This window comes from Hyaena hyaena, unplaced genomic scaffold, assembly GCF_003009895.1.
Source record: "Hyaena hyaena isolate Hyena2069 unplaced genomic scaffold, ASM300989v1 scaffold_529, whole genome shotgun sequence".
In the NCBI taxonomy this organism is placed as follows: Eukaryota; Metazoa; Chordata; class Mammalia; order Carnivora; family Hyaenidae; genus Hyaena; species Hyaena hyaena.
In genome coordinates this window covers 548,809-567,051 of record NW_024081162.1, presented here as the reverse complement: position 1 = coordinate 567,051, position 18,243 = coordinate 548,809, and the positions used below count along the sequence as shown (strand labels likewise).

The 18,243-nt window shown below is 36.8% G+C and overlaps 1 protein-coding gene across 1 annotated transcript in view; it reads left to right on the top strand.

Annotated features, from left to right (window-relative positions):
* Positions 1–18,243, top strand: part of ADGRV1 (adhesion G protein-coupled receptor V1) — a 500,208-nt gene that overhangs the window by 144,618 nt on the left and 337,347 nt on the right. Inside the window, exons 63-73 of the mRNA XM_039255493.1 lie at positions 917–1,040; positions 1,895–2,033; positions 2,207–2,392; positions 2,723–2,955; positions 6,424–6,572; positions 8,300–8,501; positions 9,021–9,240; positions 11,643–11,882; positions 13,144–13,293; positions 14,375–14,848; positions 17,321–17,464. Coding sequence (XP_039111424.1) covers positions 917–1,040; positions 1,895–2,033; positions 2,207–2,392; positions 2,723–2,955; positions 6,424–6,572; positions 8,300–8,501; positions 9,021–9,240; positions 11,643–11,882; positions 13,144–13,293; positions 14,375–14,848; positions 17,321–17,464 — 2,261 coding nt within the window. The remainder of the gene's footprint in view (positions 1–916; positions 1,041–1,894; positions 2,034–2,206; positions 2,393–2,722; positions 2,956–6,423; positions 6,573–8,299; positions 8,502–9,020; positions 9,241–11,642; positions 11,883–13,143; positions 13,294–14,374; positions 14,849–17,320; positions 17,465–18,243) is intronic.

Sequence of the window (18,243 nt, the reverse complement as noted above, 5' to 3'; positions counted from 1 at the left end):
CAAAGAGATTCAAAAAATTGTAGAATATCACTGTATGTACCTAAGGTAGTTTATTCTTTTCTCATTTTTCTCTAGAGTACTTTCCAAAAAACCTCTGAGGGAATCATGATTACACCGTATTCTTCCATACATCTTAAGTTAGCTTAGTTGTCTATATCACAGTAATGTTGGATTGATGTCATATCGACTAGACATAAGAATAAGAATATACCTATGGTTGAGGATGATTTATTTATTGATATAAAAAAATCATAATATATTTTGAACTGTGGCATACTTGGACATGACAGACCACTCTTGGTGTTATTAATCCATTGCCAAAGAAAGTGAGAGTATAGTAACTCAGTCCTTTGTTTAATAAAACCCTAATATTAGCTTCTGGAAACAATTTCCTTCAACTTACTACTAAATAATAATATGAATACTCACATTACTTGCTGTAATTTTTCTTTCCATTAATATTTGACTCATTTTTTTAAATTCTTGTAAGCAAATTGTGGAGTCAGAAGATTAAAATTAAAAACTACCCCTAGAGTTCTTACTTTTGCCATATAGCAAGTTGGAATGAACTGCAAAATGGTTATTGCAGAAGTGAATTAATGCAAATGGTAGAAGAGTACTGGCTTATCGTGAGAGTGATAGTGGAATTATTGCCCACTTTCTCCTGCTCCCTTTCATTAAAATATGATCTAGAGCAATTTATTTGCCTCAGAGTCTTGAGTGCCTCATTGTACTTAAATAATTTCATTGGTAAAATGAAGATACATGAGGATAATATTAGTACCTAATTTAGATGATTGTCATGACCATTGACTCACAAGATTAGTGTATGTAAAGTGCTGAGAATTTTGCCAGGCATATAGTAAGTGAATACATGTGTTTGCTTCATACATGTCATGTATCATCTTCAACTCAGGTAGCGCATCGATAATCATTCGGGGAGATAAGGGAACATCAGGAGAAGTTGGGATTGCTCCATCATCTAGGCATGTCCTCATTGGGGAACCCTCTGGAAAGTATAATGGTACTGCTATCATCAGGTAAGGGCTTCATGATTTTTCTTTGCTTAGGTGGAGATTTTGAACTTATGCCTTTTTATGCATAAGTGCACTGTTTTCATTACATACATATTCTTCAAGCATCAACATTTTCTATTTTAGTAACATCCCATGGAAAGTAGAGAAAATTTTTGGTAAAAATTAAGGACTTATCCTGGCCTATTTTGAAGTTAGATCATGAAGAATATTTAGGAAAATTTCTTGAACAAAAATGTACTGATCATATGATTGCATATTCACCAATCTTGACATCTAATGATCATGACTGCTACTTGGGTGATTTGCACAACCCATGACAAGGAAAGCACCTTGAGTTAACATCAGGAGAACTGATGCTTTCACCCTGTTCTGTAACCAACCAGGTCAAATAAGAGAGTTACTTCTTCTGTAAGCTGTGTCTTTGCTACAAAATCATTCCTTTGAAAATCCTCTGGATCAAACATTTTATGATTCTAAGTGTTCTAAAATTAGGGCCTAATATGTAACTAAAGTAGTATTATCATAGGCAATATTGATTATTACAAATTTTGTCATGAAGTATGGGATAGCTGTCAATGAAACAACTGAATTTGAGTTTAATACTTAATCTTTTTGATAGTTTTCCTTTAGTGTTTCGTGTATCAAGTGCTGTTTTTTAAGAGAACTGTGTTTGACTATTAATATTTTGTACCTTGTATATTACATGAAAAGCCTATAAATACTTTCTTTGAAATACCCTTAAAAGAATATGGGTTTTGCCTGTACTATTGTTGAAAGACACAGAAAATATTTAGGAGTTATATTTAGGAAAAATTACTTCAACAAATATGTCTTGATTATACCTCTGTATATTACAGCCTCGTTCGTGGCTCAGTGATTTGGGGGGAAGTCACTGTGTACTGGATGATATTCCCTCCTTCTGTGGGAGAATTTGCTGAAATATCAGGAGAGCTGACCATGCGAGATGGACAGTCTGCAGCAGTTGTAATAATACAGGTATCAATATTACTGGTTTCTATTACACCCTTTGGTGTGTGTGTGCGTGTAAGTGTGTAGGCGGTGGGGTGGTCGGAGGTGGTTGATATCCCTGAGTTTCTTGGTTACATGATAGGTATTTTTCTTAAATGTTATAGATCCTACTGTTAATGGCTCTTTATGTCCTTCTCTAGGCTTTGAATGATGACGTTCCTGAGGAGAAGAGCTTCTATGAGTTTCGGCTCACAGGGGTCAGTGAGGGGGGAATACTGAGTGAATCCCGCAGCACTGCCAGTATCATAGTGGTGGCCAGTGACTTTCCCTATGGCCGATTCTCCTTTTCACATGAGCAACTCCGAGTGTCAGAAGAAGCCAAAAGGGTAGAGTGTAAAATGCTTAAAATCTTAAATATCATTTTTAGTTTAATGAGTGACTTTTTTTTTTGCAAAGTTAAATATTAAGACTTAATGTGGCAAGTTATAGTGTGAGTGATCTTTACAAAATGTTTCCTTGTTCATATTCTGTCATTTTCACAAACGGTTAATTTCCTAAAATCATTATTTTAACATATAATCTATAAGTTTTATATATTTCTATATAATCTTAACATAACCCTGGTAAACATAGGATCTTTGGTTAGAAATGATAAAAATTGAGTATTGTCTGGTAGATTAAACATCCAGATCCAATAAAAACTGCTTCTTGTATAGGTGAACATCCCAGTCATCCGTTCAGGTGGATCATTTGGCCCCGTGAGACTCTGGTATGAGACTGTGAGTGGGACAGCAGAGGCTGGCTTCGACTTTATCCCTGCGGTGGGGGACCTCCTCTTTGAAGCACGGGAGATGGCAAAAAGTGTGCAGGTTGAAATACTTGATGATGGTCTTCCGGAAGGCCCAGAGGAATTTTCTCTAGTAATTACAAAGGTGGAACTCCTGGGAAGGTAAAGAAAATTAGGAAAAAGGAAACGAGAGAGAGAGAGAGAGAATATGTTGTGTAGGTATTAATACTGAACTTGCTCTTTTTCAGATTTATGTGACAGTGGGACAGGACATAGAAGGGAAGTTATGATAAAGAATGTTAATTAGGCAGTATTATAAAATATATTTTCCCCCTGAAAGTTGAAAGTATGTTGTTTTTGTTGTGAGAATTCACTCTGGGTTGTCAGAGAACATTGCATGGGCTTGCAATAATTTGGCAAGGGAATGGAGGTCACAGGTCAGCTGGTGTGGTGGAATTTACTTTCCCTTCCCTCTATCTCTATACCCGTGAAGGGGCTGAGTGAGTGATTTCTTTCCTTGGTATTTCTGAAGGCCGTAGTATCTTCTGTGGAGGAGTGAGGTGGTTGCTCGCCCACTGGCAGTTTCCAGGCGGGGACAAATTTTGGTCAAAGATAGTTGTTAACTGTGCACCATGATTTTATTGAAGATCAAGAATTAACCATATTGAGTCTGTCTCACTCCCTGATTTAGTGGGAGCAGACTTGATGGACAAGGGCCGAAACTCCCTTTGCATGCTGAAATACCCACAGTTTCAGTAGCCCAAGGAGCACCTGTGCTCTGACAGATCACACAAAACCTGCAATTAGAATAATGTTCATATTTATATACATTTTTTTAAATGTTTATTTATTTATCTTGAGAGAGATAAAGGGAGAAAGAATCCCAAGCAGGCTCTCCACTGTCAGCACAGAGCCTGACATGGGGCCGGAACTCATAAACCCTGAGATCATTACCTGAGCTGAAATCAAGAGTCAGATGCTCAATAGACTGAGCCTCCCAGGTGCCCCTACATTTATATGAACCTCAAAGGAATTTGTCTTGTGCATGAAAATGTTTTTGCACCTTTTATATGAATGCCATGCTTTAAAAGCTTTTTTCCAACTAAAATATTTCACTGTATGACTTAGGTAGAGTATATGTCGTTCTACTGGGAAAAAATATTGTGGACTTGTGTGCACATTAAGTCTTAAATTTCCCAGAAATGATTCTGTGTCTGGCAGTGGAAATGAATTTTTTTACTGGAAAAACAACTTCATTTTGTTTCAGGGATGTGAGAAGATGTCTAATCTCAGAACTCAAGGAATTGCTTCTTGGTGTTAGCAGCCTTAATGATTTTGAGCCTGTTGAAGTGCAAGTCTTGATCAGTGGCTGGCATACACCCACTGTGACAGTGTCACTGATCTGGGCATTCCTGAAGCATGAGGACAGGTGCACAGACAAGTTCTTGTAGCATTTCTCAAAGGCATGTAGTGGAGGTAGTGTCCCTGGATGACAGTGGTCCTCTGCATCTTCATCTTGGTCATCGCACCGGATGGAATCTGTCCTTAGATGCAGATATTACTGGTAAAGGGGCATTTTTTGTTGTTGTTGTTGGTCAAATAGGTACCTTCAGTGGCCTCCTGGGTCATCTTGATCCCAGACCAATGTTTTTGCAGTGTCATGGGAGTGTCTTGATGCCAGTTCATCTAAGCAGGACCCTCTTCTTATTTTGAAAGTGGTTGCTTGGCTTTGGTAGTTTTTTTTTTTTTTTTTAATGTTTTATTTATTTCTAGGTGAGAGAGAGAGACAGCGTGAGCAGGGAAGGGTCAGAGAGAGGGAGACACAGACTCTGAAACAGGCTCCAGGCCCTGAGCTGGCAGTCAGCACATAGCCCGATGCGGGCCTCGAACCCACGAACCGTGAGATCATGACCTAAGTGAAAGTCGGACGCTTAACCGACTAAGCCACCCGGGCGCCCCTGGCCTTGGTAGTTTTGGTCATTCTGAATGTCTGCCGTCTTACTGGCCATTTGAAAAAAGGAAAACTGGCAATGGAAATGAATTTTAGCTTACATTAAATGTGTTAAAATTTGAGCTGCTTGCTGACTGTTTTCATGAAGTAAGTGAAATTTGTCATATTAGATCATTAAGTGTGGAGATAACATCTGTGTTATTGGCTAACTATGACTTGTAGATTCTGCCTTCTGTGCTATACTTTTAAAAAAGCAATTCCTACTTAAGTTTAATTCTGAGAAAACAAAGGAAAGTAGTATGATCTCATGTTGCCTAGTTGCTAGAAAACTCCCCACTTTAGGATTAAGGGAATCAGTCATCTACAGTCCATCTCAGACATCTGTTAACATTTACTCTTATTTAATATTTTAACCCCCAGTGTTCTAATGTTGCCTTACAAATAATCTTTTTAATCAGCTTTTAGCCTTTTGAAATTATATAGCATGAAAACACCAGGTAAATAAAATTTGAGAATTGAAGAAAAGACTGAAATGGTTTTGTGCCATTTTTTTTTTTTTTAGCTTCAGGAATTAAAGTGATATGAAACTCTGGAGGTCAAAATTTTTCTTCATGGGGAGAAACATCAATAAAAAAAGTGACTTCTTTAGCAGAAATACATTATTAACCAAGTGAACTACTGTGTGTATTACAGAATAGAGGCATTGATTGTAATTGGTGTCCACAGAAATATTTTCTCATAGCTTGAAATTTCTTTAGTGACATAACACCCACTTTTTCTTTAAAGTAACCCTTTCAGGGGCGCCTGGGTGGCTTAGTCGGTTAAGCGTCCGACTTTCGCTTGGGTCATAATCTCGCGGTTCGTGGGTTCAAGCCCCGCGTCGGGCTCTGTGCTGACTGCCAGCTCAGAGCCTGGAGCCTGTTTCAGCCTGTGACTCCCTCTCTCTCTGGCCCTCCCCTGCTCACGCTGTCTCTCTCTCCTAAAAATAAATTAAAAAAAAAAAAAAAAATTAAAGTAACTCTTTCAGCGGCACGTAGGTGGTTCAGTCATTTAAGCGTCCGACTCTTGATTTTGCCTCAAGTTGAGGTCTCAGGGTTTATAGGAATGAGCCACATGTCGAGCTCTGCAGTCTCATTGGGCTCTGCAATAGTGCAGACCATGCTTGGGATTCTCTCTCTTCACCTCTCTCTGCTCCTCCCCACATGCAGTTGTACTCACTCGCTCTCTCTCTCAAAATAAACAAACATTAAAAAATTAAAGTAACCCTTTCATCCCAACACTGTGACCGTGGCCCAGCTGGTTTCCCGTCTCTGAGTGCACTACAGTTTCATGTACATCCTCTTCCTTGGCCCATCACTGTTGGATGAGTTTATCAGTACGTTCCTCACCCAGAGGTTCATGTTACAACTTTTCCCCAATTTTCCATTGGTGTTTTTCTCATTGCTGAAGTTTAACAACTTTATATTGATTTTGGTTTCATGCAGGCCTGATCATTGGAAAACAGCACAGAAGTTTACTTGAGACATCATTTCAGGAAAAAAAGTATTTTAGTGTTGGGATCTTTAAAAGTATAAAAAAGCTTACGAGGAGTAAGTTACAGGAGCTCAGAGGACATTTCAATGAACAGTCATTTACTCATTTTCTTTTCTTTTATTATTATTTTTTTATGACTTTGCAAGAGGATATGATTTTACCATCCAAGAAAATGGACTTCAGATAGATCAACCTCCTGAAATAGGAAACATCTCGATTATTCGAATCATAATAATGAAAAATGATAATGCAGAGGGTGTCATTGAATTTGACTCAAGATACACTGCCTTTGAAGGTAAGTTTTCAGTAATCTTATAAATTTACCACTACTTTCTTTTTTAAAAAAAGTTTTTTAAAATTTATTTCAAGAGAGAGACAGTGGGCGTAAGGAAAAGGTAAAGAGAGAGAATCCCAAGCAGGCTCCACCCTGCCAGTGTAGAGCCTAAGGAGCTCAGCTTCATGAACTGTGAGATCATGACTTGAGCCAAAATCAAGAGTTGGATGCTTAACTGACTGAGCCACCCAGGTGCCCCTACATATATACATTTATATGTATTTGTATATGTTTATGTATTTTATTTTTAAAATATATTTTGAGTTCTCTCTGGCAAGTATGAACCTAACTCGTGTGTGGCAAAGCTGAGTGATAAGGAACAAGGCTTTAGAAAAACAATTTAACCTTAGGATTATTGAAATATTTAGATTTCAGTCATCTTCATGAGTATCTTTCTAATTTACGAGATAATTTCCTTTGTGATCAGAAATTAGTGAGTATTCACTTTGTAACAATCAACTTTGAGATGACTGTTTACTGGACCATAGATGCAGGTGGTGTTTGGGCACCTACTCGTACCGTTTCCTGACAGCTCCTAAGAGGAGCTGCCTAATGTTGCCTGTCTCCCCACCCTCACCCCCAATTTAGAAGCAGAATGCAGGATCTATGGCTATATTCCCTCCCCGGGGTAAAAGAAGTTGCTGCTTTTCTGATTTTATTTAAAGGTAGAATATGAATATGCCTTTCCAAATAATTATGTTCTCTTCTTGCTGCAATTAATTTATTGGCTTCATTGCCTCCATCAAATTCATTGGCTGTCTAGCCATTTTTAAAGCTCATCAGAAATCATTTTGGAATTGATTAATATTGACTTTATGGATATGGAAGACATCACTATTTTGTGAACTTCAGTCTACAGCTAGTAAAAGTCATGCTGCATTTTTGTACCAAGAAATAAATAAAGCACTTAGAATTTTTTTTTTTTTTTTTTTGGTTCACTGATTTCTGTTTGATTTGTTGTCTTTGGAGGGGATTTGGAGCAATGCATATTTATACTTTTAATGTAAATTCAGTGTTATTTAGCTGTAGCTAGTATGAACTGTTGGTTAATGTAAACATAGCTAGTATAAACTATTAAGTGATATTTTAATTTACAGTGGTTAGCATAGCTGAAGAGGAAATAAATTTTTTAAAAGAATTTTTAAGTTGAAATTAAACTTTGAGGATACATTTTCAGATTTTCAACTATATTTCATTGGAACTCAAGATGTAATAGAATTGTATTTACATCTGGACTTCTGAAACATCCATATGATATAATTAACATGAACCACAGCTATTTATATTATATATATTTCAACTAAATGCAGCAGCAATCCAGAATACTTTGCTTTGAGTACATATATTTAAGGGTTTTTCATGTTCATCTAGCATTGTCTTGGAAAGCAAGCATCATTTATTTGTATATAGCACACAAAGGAACAATTCCTGTGCTAATGATTAAATAGGTCATTTCAGTTCTAACTTATACTGCTCACTATAACTTTGAACTTAGGACAAACTACATTTCTCATAAACAGTAAGTCTTGAAATTTTCACTAATAGCTTTTAAAGTGATAAATGAACTATGGGAACATTGAGAGCTTGCATTTCCTGTTACATTTAAGTGCTGTGTTTAATTTGACTGAATCTTGTAAAAGGTAGTGGCTTTGTCTGGCCCACCAGTTAATTGCATATTCCTGTTACAGTGGAGGAGGATATTGGAATGATCATGATTCCGGTGGTGAGGCTGCAGGGGACTTACGGCTGTGTGACTACTGATTTCATCTCTCAGAGTTCCTCTGCAGTTCCTGCTGGTGTGGATTATATACTGCATGGCAGTTCAGTCACCTTTCAGCATGGACAGAACTTAAGTTTTATAAATATCTCCATCATTGATGATAATGAAAGGTAATACTATTTAGTAATGTTGGAAATACTATGGGCTTATGTAAAGCACGATTACTGTGTTCCATTCCTTCCCTGTGTTTTGCGCTAATAACACAATTTTAGATTATACATGTGCCCATTGAGAAACTCATGAGAAACTTTTATGGGTGCTGGGGTAGGGAAGGGATTGGGAGACCATTGGGATTGTCTGTGTCACTTTTTGCATTTAGAGGGAAACAATAATTTTTTGTTCTTTTAGATTCGAAGTATCTAACCAGAATGTAGAAGCATCCTGCAAATCACTTCCTTAATGCATTAAGCAGTTCAAAAGAGAGGAAGAAAGTCTAATAACTATTGTAGGTTATATAATATTGAAGTTGATCATTGATGCTTTTAGCTAAGCACCCTCTTTGTACCACTTGGTGTATGAATGCTGTGCCTTGAATATGTATGACCAATTTGGAAAATGACTAGTTATTTGGATTTTAGAAGCATTTTAATATGTTTAAACTCACAGAATTGCTCCTTCTTGGTATGCAGTGAATTTGCAGAGCCCATTGAAATTTTGCTTGTTGGAGCTACTGGAGGAGCGGTCCTTGGGCGCCACCTAGTGAGCAGAATCACAATTGCCAAGAGTGACCCTCCCTTTGGCATTGTAAGATTTCTTAATGAAAGCAAAATTTCTGTTCCTAACCCCAATTCCACAATGATTTTATCCTTGCTGCTGGAGCGGACTGGAGGACTCTTGGGAGAAATTCAGGTAGAGTTCTTCTTCCCATGGTTTTAAAAATAATTTTCATAGCTTGAGTATGGACTTGGATTTTATTATTCAAATATATCCATTTGTTTATTCACAATAATATTTATTAATTACCTAACAGGTTTAAAATGTCATCCAGGTCCTATGAAGTCCATAAAAATATATGAGGCATAGCTGTCATCAGGAACTCTTGAGAGCAAGTTAGAAATAAAATGAAGAATTCTGATAAAACGTGTTAGTTCAAGTATTTGTTGAGTGCTTTCCATGTGCTGAATCCTCTTCTGGGCACAGAGAATACTTATTGGTGAACTAGACAGACCTCGTCTCTGTTCTCTTAGTTTTTAGAGCAACCAACAAATAAAAAGAAAATTATGTGATAGCACTTAAGTGCTTTGCAGGCATGTAAAATTGAGAAACACAATCGTGAGTGACCTGTTGACTACTCTAGATTAGATGGTGACATGTGATATTTAAGCTGAAAGCTGGATGCCAAGAAAGAGATGGTCATGTAATTGTTAGAGGGATGAACGTTTCGGCAGAGAGGATAAGTATGTATCTACAAGCCTGGCATGTTTTAGTTATGGACAGTTCCACATGGTAGAAGGCTTGGCTGGTGGGGGCAGTGGCACAAGATAGATCAGAGAGGTCAATAGGTGTTTGATCACAGAGACACTTCTTAGCTAGACTAAAGGGCATTCTAAGTGCAAACGGGATGTTATTAAAGAGTTTGAAGTGGAGGAATGGTGTCGATGTGCCTGGACTGTCATTTTAAGTAGCTCACTTATGACTCTTCTGAGGAGAATGAAATGCCAAGAAGCCAGAATAGAAGCAGGGAGGGCATTTAGAAGGTTCTTGCCCTCTGTCGTCCAGGGCCAAGATGACAGTGGCTCAGACCGGATGGTGAGGAGGGAATAGATACTGAGTGTGTTTTGGAGGAAACACTGGATTAGTGAAGGTTGAGGGAAAGAGGAAAGAAGAATAACTGCTGCATTTTCAGTTGATCACCTCGTTAAACTGTAGTGCTGTTTACCGAGAAGTAGAAGCTTGGGGGAAAACCAAGAGTTCTGCTTTTGCCTTGTTAATTTGAGACTGGGACTGGACGTCCCCAGTGGAGGGTCGGGCAGGCAGGGGGACGTGTAAGTATGGGTTGTGGTTGCAGGAAGGTGAGAAGCTGCTGACATGCATGGAGGCATTTGAAACTGTGTGGTCTAAGGAGCATAGATAAAGATGTGAAGGAGACAGTCTGAAGTCCTCGGCTGCCAGCATTGACCTATCTGAGGAAGGAGAGCCAGCTAATAAACTTGAGATGTAAAGACAGAGGGAAATTAGGAAGGTACATATCTTAAAGACCATGAAAGACAGGATGCAGCATTGCAAGAAACAGGCAGTGGTCAACTACATGCCCAGTGCTGATGAAGGAGAAAAGAAGCAAAGAGAAATTCCCAGTTTTCTTTCCTTGTGCGTATGAAAAGTATATAACTTTATATTATAGAAATATTTAAAAATGCTTTGAGAACATAATTTTGTTTCTTATAGTAATTTAAGAAAAGTTGTGTTTTACACTAGCAATTTATTTAAGTATATTTGGAAGAAGTTGCACACACATAAGATTTTTTACATGGTTTTATTGTCTTATTCAAATAAGTTTTGATTGAAAGAATCTGTGCTTACAGCAGGACAGTGTTGCATTCATAGTTGTAAAGTTTATATTTCTCTAAAATATATGTATATAAAATACGTGCTTTTATATTTGTTATCCTGTGGTGATAACAAATTACCAAGTACTCTTATTTTTCTCTGCTTATTAGACATTATTATCATTGAAAACTGATATCCTGTAAGTAGGTAATTTATATTTGTAAATATTAGTGTTTTTATTTTTTTTAAATTTTTAATTAAAACAATTTTTTTCAATGTTTATTTTTGAGACAGAGACAGAGTGTGAGCAGGGGAGGGGCAAAGAGAGGGAAACACAGAATCCAAAGCAGTCTCCAGGCTCTGAGCTGTCAGCACAGAGTCCTGTGTGGGGCTTGAACTCATGAGTCATGAGATCATGACCTGAGCTGAAGTCGGAAGCTTAACTGACTGAGCCACCCAGGCACACGTCAAATACTAGTATTTTTTAAAAAAACATGAGGGATTCACTGGATATATTGTAGAATAATTTTCATATATAGATACATTTGTTTCTAATACTACATATCCTGCAAAGTAATTCTTTGTTTAAAATTAATTTTCTCTGGGCTATCTGGTTAGCCCAGTCAGTAGAGTATGTCATTCTTGATCTCGGGGTTGTGAGTTTGAGCTCCGTATTGAGTGTAGAGATTACTTTTTTAAAAATCTTAAAATAAAAAAAAATAAATGAAATTGATTATCTCTATTAAAAACACAATACCCTGTAGGTGAACTGGAAGATATTAGGACCCAATTCTCAGGAAGCCTTACCACCACAGAACAGAGACATTGAGGACCCAGTGAGTGGATCCTTCTATTTTGGAGAGGGAGAAGGTGGTGTGAGAATCATCACTCTGACAGTCTGTCCTCATGAAGACTTTGAAGTTGAAGAGATTTTCATTATTAAACTTGAACTTGTAAAAGGAGAAGCTAAATTAGACTCCAGATCTAAAGATATTACAATAACAGTAAGTCCAACTTTATTTTTCCCACAGAATTTTGGATTTAATGAATTTATCAGAAAATGCATTTTATATTTGCTGAAACTCCATGGGCTTATGATGTATCAAACGTCATAAAACCAAATAAAGTCAGAATAATTCTTGTGGACCAGACTTTCTGGTTATTCTATTAGTTTACTTTATAGCCTCATTATTGGTAATTACTTTTTAAGGGGCTTTCATATAGTGATAAATACTTATTTTGCACTCTGAGAAAATTTGGTGTTTTGGAAATATTTTTGCACTTTCAGACAGGAGCTGTTTGTTACATCATCCTAAACATTGAATGTCCTTGCCGTGAAGGTACATAAAAGTTATTAACTCAGTCACAAGTCAGATTGTTGGAAGGAAGAATGGTATTTGTTCAATTAGCACAATGATGTGTTGCATCAAATCTGAATTTAGCATATTTTATATGAATGAACCATTTACTCCATCAGGGGTAGAAAGTGCTGGGGCCCAAGGGTACTTTGAAACCTAGAGAAGTGTTCTTTTTTTTTTTTTTAAGTTTGGAAAATAGTCTGGGTTCTGTATCAGTCAGACTTCTCCAGAAAAACAAAAAGAGAGAAAGATTGATTTTAAAAACTGATCACAGGTTTGTGAAGGTTGACAAGTCCCTGGTAGCAAGATTAGGAAAGACTTGCAGTCATGATCTTATGTTTGGATTTTGTGGGATAGGTTGGCAGAATGGAAACTCAAACAGGATTCCTAAATTGTAGTGTTGAGGCAGAATTCCTTTTCCTCTGGGAAGCTCCAGTGTTTGTTCTTAAGGCCTTCAGCTGACTGGGTGAGGCCCACTCACAATATCAAGGGTAATCTCTTTCACTCAGAGTCAACCAATTGTAAATATTAATCATATCTACAAAATACCTTCTCAACCACATCTAGACTAGTGTTTGACTAAACAATTAGGCCTGGTTCAGTGAAGCGAACATGAGGCAAATCAAGTCAGATTCAGGCATTGAGGTACTATCCTTTGGTGACTCTACAAATTACAGTTCTCCAGACATCCCCATTACCCCTGGGGAATAAGAACCTACTCGTTTTAGATAACAATCAGTGTGCTGAAGAAGCTTTTGAAAAATCAGGTAGCCAGGCAGATTATATTTAAGAGTTATTTCTGTGTTTCTTTCATTTCGTCTGCTTATCTGCATATTGATATGTTAGATACTGTAATTTCATCTGTAGCTGTTTTGTATATTATTCACTCTGCTTTTTCTATTTTTAGATACAGAAGTTTGGTGATCCAAATGGGGTTGTTCAGTTTGCTCCTGAGTCTTTATCTGAGAAGACCTATTCAGAGCCATCAGCTCTGGAAGGGCCCCTGATCATTACTTTCTTTGTCAAAAGAGTCAAGGGCATTTTTGGAGAAATTATGGTACCATTTTTTCATTTGATTTTTAAATAGTGTGACAATTTGCCTAACAAATGCGGTTGTGAAGAGCAGAGAAACTGTGTGTTCTGGTGAAAGTTTTAGAAGCGACATGAGTTTCAGAGAAGCTGAGACGGTTCATTACAGCACCTTTGGGTTCCCCAGCCAACTTCACCCTCTAGCTGTCTTTCTAAATCCAGCTATGCTTAGATTGAAAAGATCTTCCTCACGTTTAGTCATGAAGGGTGTGACTGAATTATTTTGTATTTTCTTGTTTGCTCTAATGTTTAATTTTTCCCACTTAAGTCCCTCAATGATTTTTGTAAATTGCTTAATATATTCTTCAGAGCTTTACTTCTCAGTATAATTTTTTCATTTACCAACTGATTTTTAAGAGGTTACATTTGCATGTATATTGACATAAAATGGGGATGCTCTTGTAAATCATCAGGATATTTGTCTAACAGATTAAGGTTATTTGTTTGCTAGCAGAACATATTTTGCAAAGTTTCTTTATGAACTTAACTCTTCACATATTGGAGATTAACTGGTACTTCTTCAGTGGAAACTTTATGGTTAAGGATCCAGAAATTCTTGGAAAATAGTGTTTAATTCTTGCAATCTTGTAGATATTCCCTTTTTGTTAAAAGTGAACAAAAACAAAGTCCAGTATGAAGCATCAGATTATGTACTTGCTTTTTACCTTCAAGTATTGTCTATGGTCCAAATGCCTATCAAATACATATTTAGAGCTCTAGAATGTATTTATGGAACTGCCATTCTAAAGTTAACTTTGCTTTTTTAAATCTCTTCAAATCATATTATTATTTTAGAAGTAAGTGGAATGAGATTTTGTAATCTTGTCCTGCAAATTGCATACAATAGCCTGAAAGTTTATATACTTTCATGGTGTTAATGTCATTCCTCCATACTTTCTACACTGACTGACTGTTTGGAGAGCCTGGCTTTGAATATAGTGATGCACAATTCCAAGTTATTTTTTGTATATTATAGAGGAAAATATAAAGGTTTTTGATTCAATATACCGAATTATGTAACTTTGTTGGATTATTTCCTTTTACTTTAGGTTTACTGGGAGATAAGCAGTGTGTTTGATATTACTGGAGACTTTCTTTCTACACAAGGATTTTTCACTATTGCTGATGGAGAGAGTGAAGTGAGATTTGATGTGCATCTGCTACCAGATGATATACCTGAGATAGAAGAAGATTATGTGATCCAGCTTGTTTCTGTAGAGGGAGGAGCAGAACTGGATCCAGAGAAATGCATCACACAGTTCTCTGTTTCTGCAAATGATGACCCACATGGAGTATTTGCTCTGTATTCAGATTACCAGTCAGTCCTGGTAGGGCAGAACCTTAGTAGATTCATCCAAATCAACGTAACCCGACTTGCTGGAACATTTGGAGATGTGGCTGTTGGATTTCAGATTTCATCTGACCAAAAGGAGCAGCCAGTTGTTTCTGAGAATACAGAGAGGCAGCTGGTGGTCAAAGATGGTGCCAGATATAAAGTAGACATGGTGCCAGTGAGGAGTCAGGTTTGTAGCATTTCTTGAGTTTCCTGATCATTCCAGTAGAACTCTTTCAGGAGAACCCTGCTTATCTCATGATCAGCTGAAAATCTTACTGAGATATTTAAATGTAACCATAAAAATGCCATATAAATTCTTAATAATTATTGGATGATACATTTGCAGGTTATAAATGAATTTAGTACATTCCCATTTGGTAATAACATATTTTGGTTTAAATGTAGCAGGCAGTTATGTAGTACTTAGTCCTAACATTCCTCTAGTTCTTTGAGAAATTGACTCATTGCCCTGACTCTGTTGTATCTAACCTCCATTTCCTCTGTCTGAAAATTTTCAAGACTAGAATAAAGACTGCAAAGCTGGGGAAGTGAGAGGTAGATTAACTTAACCAGAATATGAGTCTTTAAGTCACACTGACAAATTAGAAGAGTTTTAAAAAAATACAGTGTGCCTAAATTCTGTAACAAAACATTTTCTTATACCTGTCTATATAACATCACCTTCTCAATGCATTCAAGTTTTAATTTCTGTTAAAGAACACTAGGGGACATTCCTTTAGCTTCTCTAGGAATAGCTTTGTTTTATTTTATTTTATTTTATCTTTTTAAATGTTTTTTTATTTATTTCTAGGAGAGAGAGAGAGAGAGACAGCGTGAGCAGGGGAGGGCCAGAGAGAGAGGGAGTCACAGACTGAAACAGGCTCCAGGCTCTGAGCTGGCAGTCAGCACAGAGCCCGACGCGGGGCTCGAACCCATGAACCGCGAGATCATGACCTAAGCGAAAGTCGGACGCTTAACCGACTAAGCCACCCAGGCGCCCCAACTTTGTTTTATTTTATAGTGAGATTTCATTTGACAGTAAGACCTGCCACAGTGAAGATTTGATTATTATGTTATTTTACTAAGCCATGTGGATAGTACAAAACTATTCTCAGACTATGTATAGGAAATCCAAAATATGTGATATATATTACATGGACTAAAAGCCTTGGTCTACCTCTCTCCTAGATTGTCTCTTGTAGTGCATGGTACCTGGAACATTTTGAAGGATACTAGTATTCTTTTCCTTTCATTTGAAAAGATGAATGGTGTATAGTTGACCCTTGAGCAACATGAGTTGAACTGTGCAGGTTCACTTAAATGTGGATGTGTTTCAGCAAATACAGTACAGCACTGTAAACATATTTTCCCTTATGATTCTCTTAATACATTTTCTTTTCACTAGCTTTCTTTATTTTAAGAATACAGTAATAATATATAAAAACTTATCAAATATGTGTTAATTGACTGTTCATGTTATCAGTATGGCTTCTGGTCAGCAGTAGGCTATCAGTAGTTAAGTTTTGGGGGAATCAAAAGTTATATGCATATTTTCTTCTTTTAACTAATATACCAGTTTTCAAAGAGCAATGCATTATATCCAGAGCATAAGGGAAAAAGGAGACCACTGAAAAAAATCCTACCCTCAATTTATGCACATGTCCTACCTTAATGGCCCAGCGAGTGGACTGTGTGGAGGAAGGGTGTACCCTTAGAGGAGAGGTGGGAGGCACATGCTTGAAGTGAGGACACTGATTTATTTCTGTTTTCCTTAGCACTTGATCTATGAGTCATATTTGGTGAATGTCACTTTGACAAAATGAAGATTGATGACGTGATTGAAGCATCTGTTATCCTCATGTTACAATAACATTTGAAACTAGTAGCTGGGTACACATTTTGGGTATTTGGAGGGCTGTGATGTATGTTTGGGTACATTGTATTTAAAAGAAGAACAAACTCCACAAAAATGGTTATATTTTCATTCAGTAAAAATGTACAGAGTTTTTGGTAATAGTCCAAGTTATAAGATAACTTATCCAGGTTATGAGCCTTATCCATTGTAAACAACCATGTGGGAAAATGCTTTGTACATTAGAAAAAAATCCCCTTTTAGAGTAACATTAATTTTTAAATTCAGACTTTCCCATATTTAATTAGATGTGAAAACTTTAAAACTTGGTAATCTGATACATTTTGTTAGTAATTTTTATTTATCCCAATATTCAGATAATTAATATACCTAAATCATTATCCATTTTGAGTAAATCTCATTAGAGTATTAGCTATTACTCAGTGAAGAAGCAGAAAGTGAATTTTGCTGGTTTTAGATGCTTACTCTTCACCAGTGAGCTCTTTCATTCTTGTGGTACATGATTTCATTACTAATGTGACTTCTGTGATTCTCATCATTCTTGAGGCCATTTGGACACACATGGAGAATTTGCAAATTTATGTTTTTTACACTCTGTTGGTATTCACCCCACACTCTTCATACTTGTGATTTGTTTTATGACCTGAGGGAAAAGGCGTATATTGATGAAACTATATGAAAGGACTGTGAGGCATTGTGCTAATGACTCCTATCAAATGTAGTATTTTTTTCTGAAACTTGTTTTTTACTACTACTAAAAAAGTCATTGATATTGATTGTTTATAGGTCTTCTTATCCCTGGGCTCTAATTTCACCTTGCAACTGGTGACTGTGATGCTTGTCAGTGGGCGTTTCTACAGCATGCCAAAAATTCTGCAGGAAGCAAAATCCGCTGTCCTTCCTGTCCCTGAGAAAGCAGCCAATTCTCAGGTAATGGGTCCTGGGTGTGGAATAGTTCTAGAACCACTGGAGGGCAGCTTTCACAGGAAGGACTAAAAAGATTCTTAGGCATAAAATTTCTTAAGATTTGTTATTTGCTTAAATCAATATCAAAGTAGATGCATTGATTATAGGTGGATTTTATGAAACTAATTTGCCAATTTTTGACATTTTTGGAGATTTAGAAACTTTATGTCTCATAGAACTCGAATATAAGAATTTTTAAAATGACTGTCACCCAGAATAAAAATTTCCGGTTGTTTTTTTGTTGTTAGTGAATATTTAATATTAAGATATTTTATGCTAAATAATTAAAATTAGAACAAAACATCAGTTACTATATCAGACTTTTTCATTTACTCAGATTGTGAATATTTTTCTTTTCATTTTGAGAGCCTTTTTATTGTGGCACATTTGTGCTGATGGAGATAAATGCCCGTGATAAGATCCTGTAACTTGGATGCCCCTACATATTTGAATCTTCTATAGGAGTTCAGTGTGGGAAAGATCGTTTCCTAATCACTTCATAAATACACATGAGAGTAATGAATAACTTGAGGGCTTTAATTCCTGTGTAGGCCAGTTCTGTCAATATAGGAGCAAGGCAGGTGCTGTTGTCTCTGGCTCATGGTAATGTGTGTATTTTTGAGACCATGATGAGATAACATTGCATCCTTTTCCTTCAGATGGGAGCTCCTTTGGCTTTGATTAAGGCAGGTCTAGCCCAGTGTGTGGACATGTAGTCTCTGCAGATGATAACATCTGGCCAG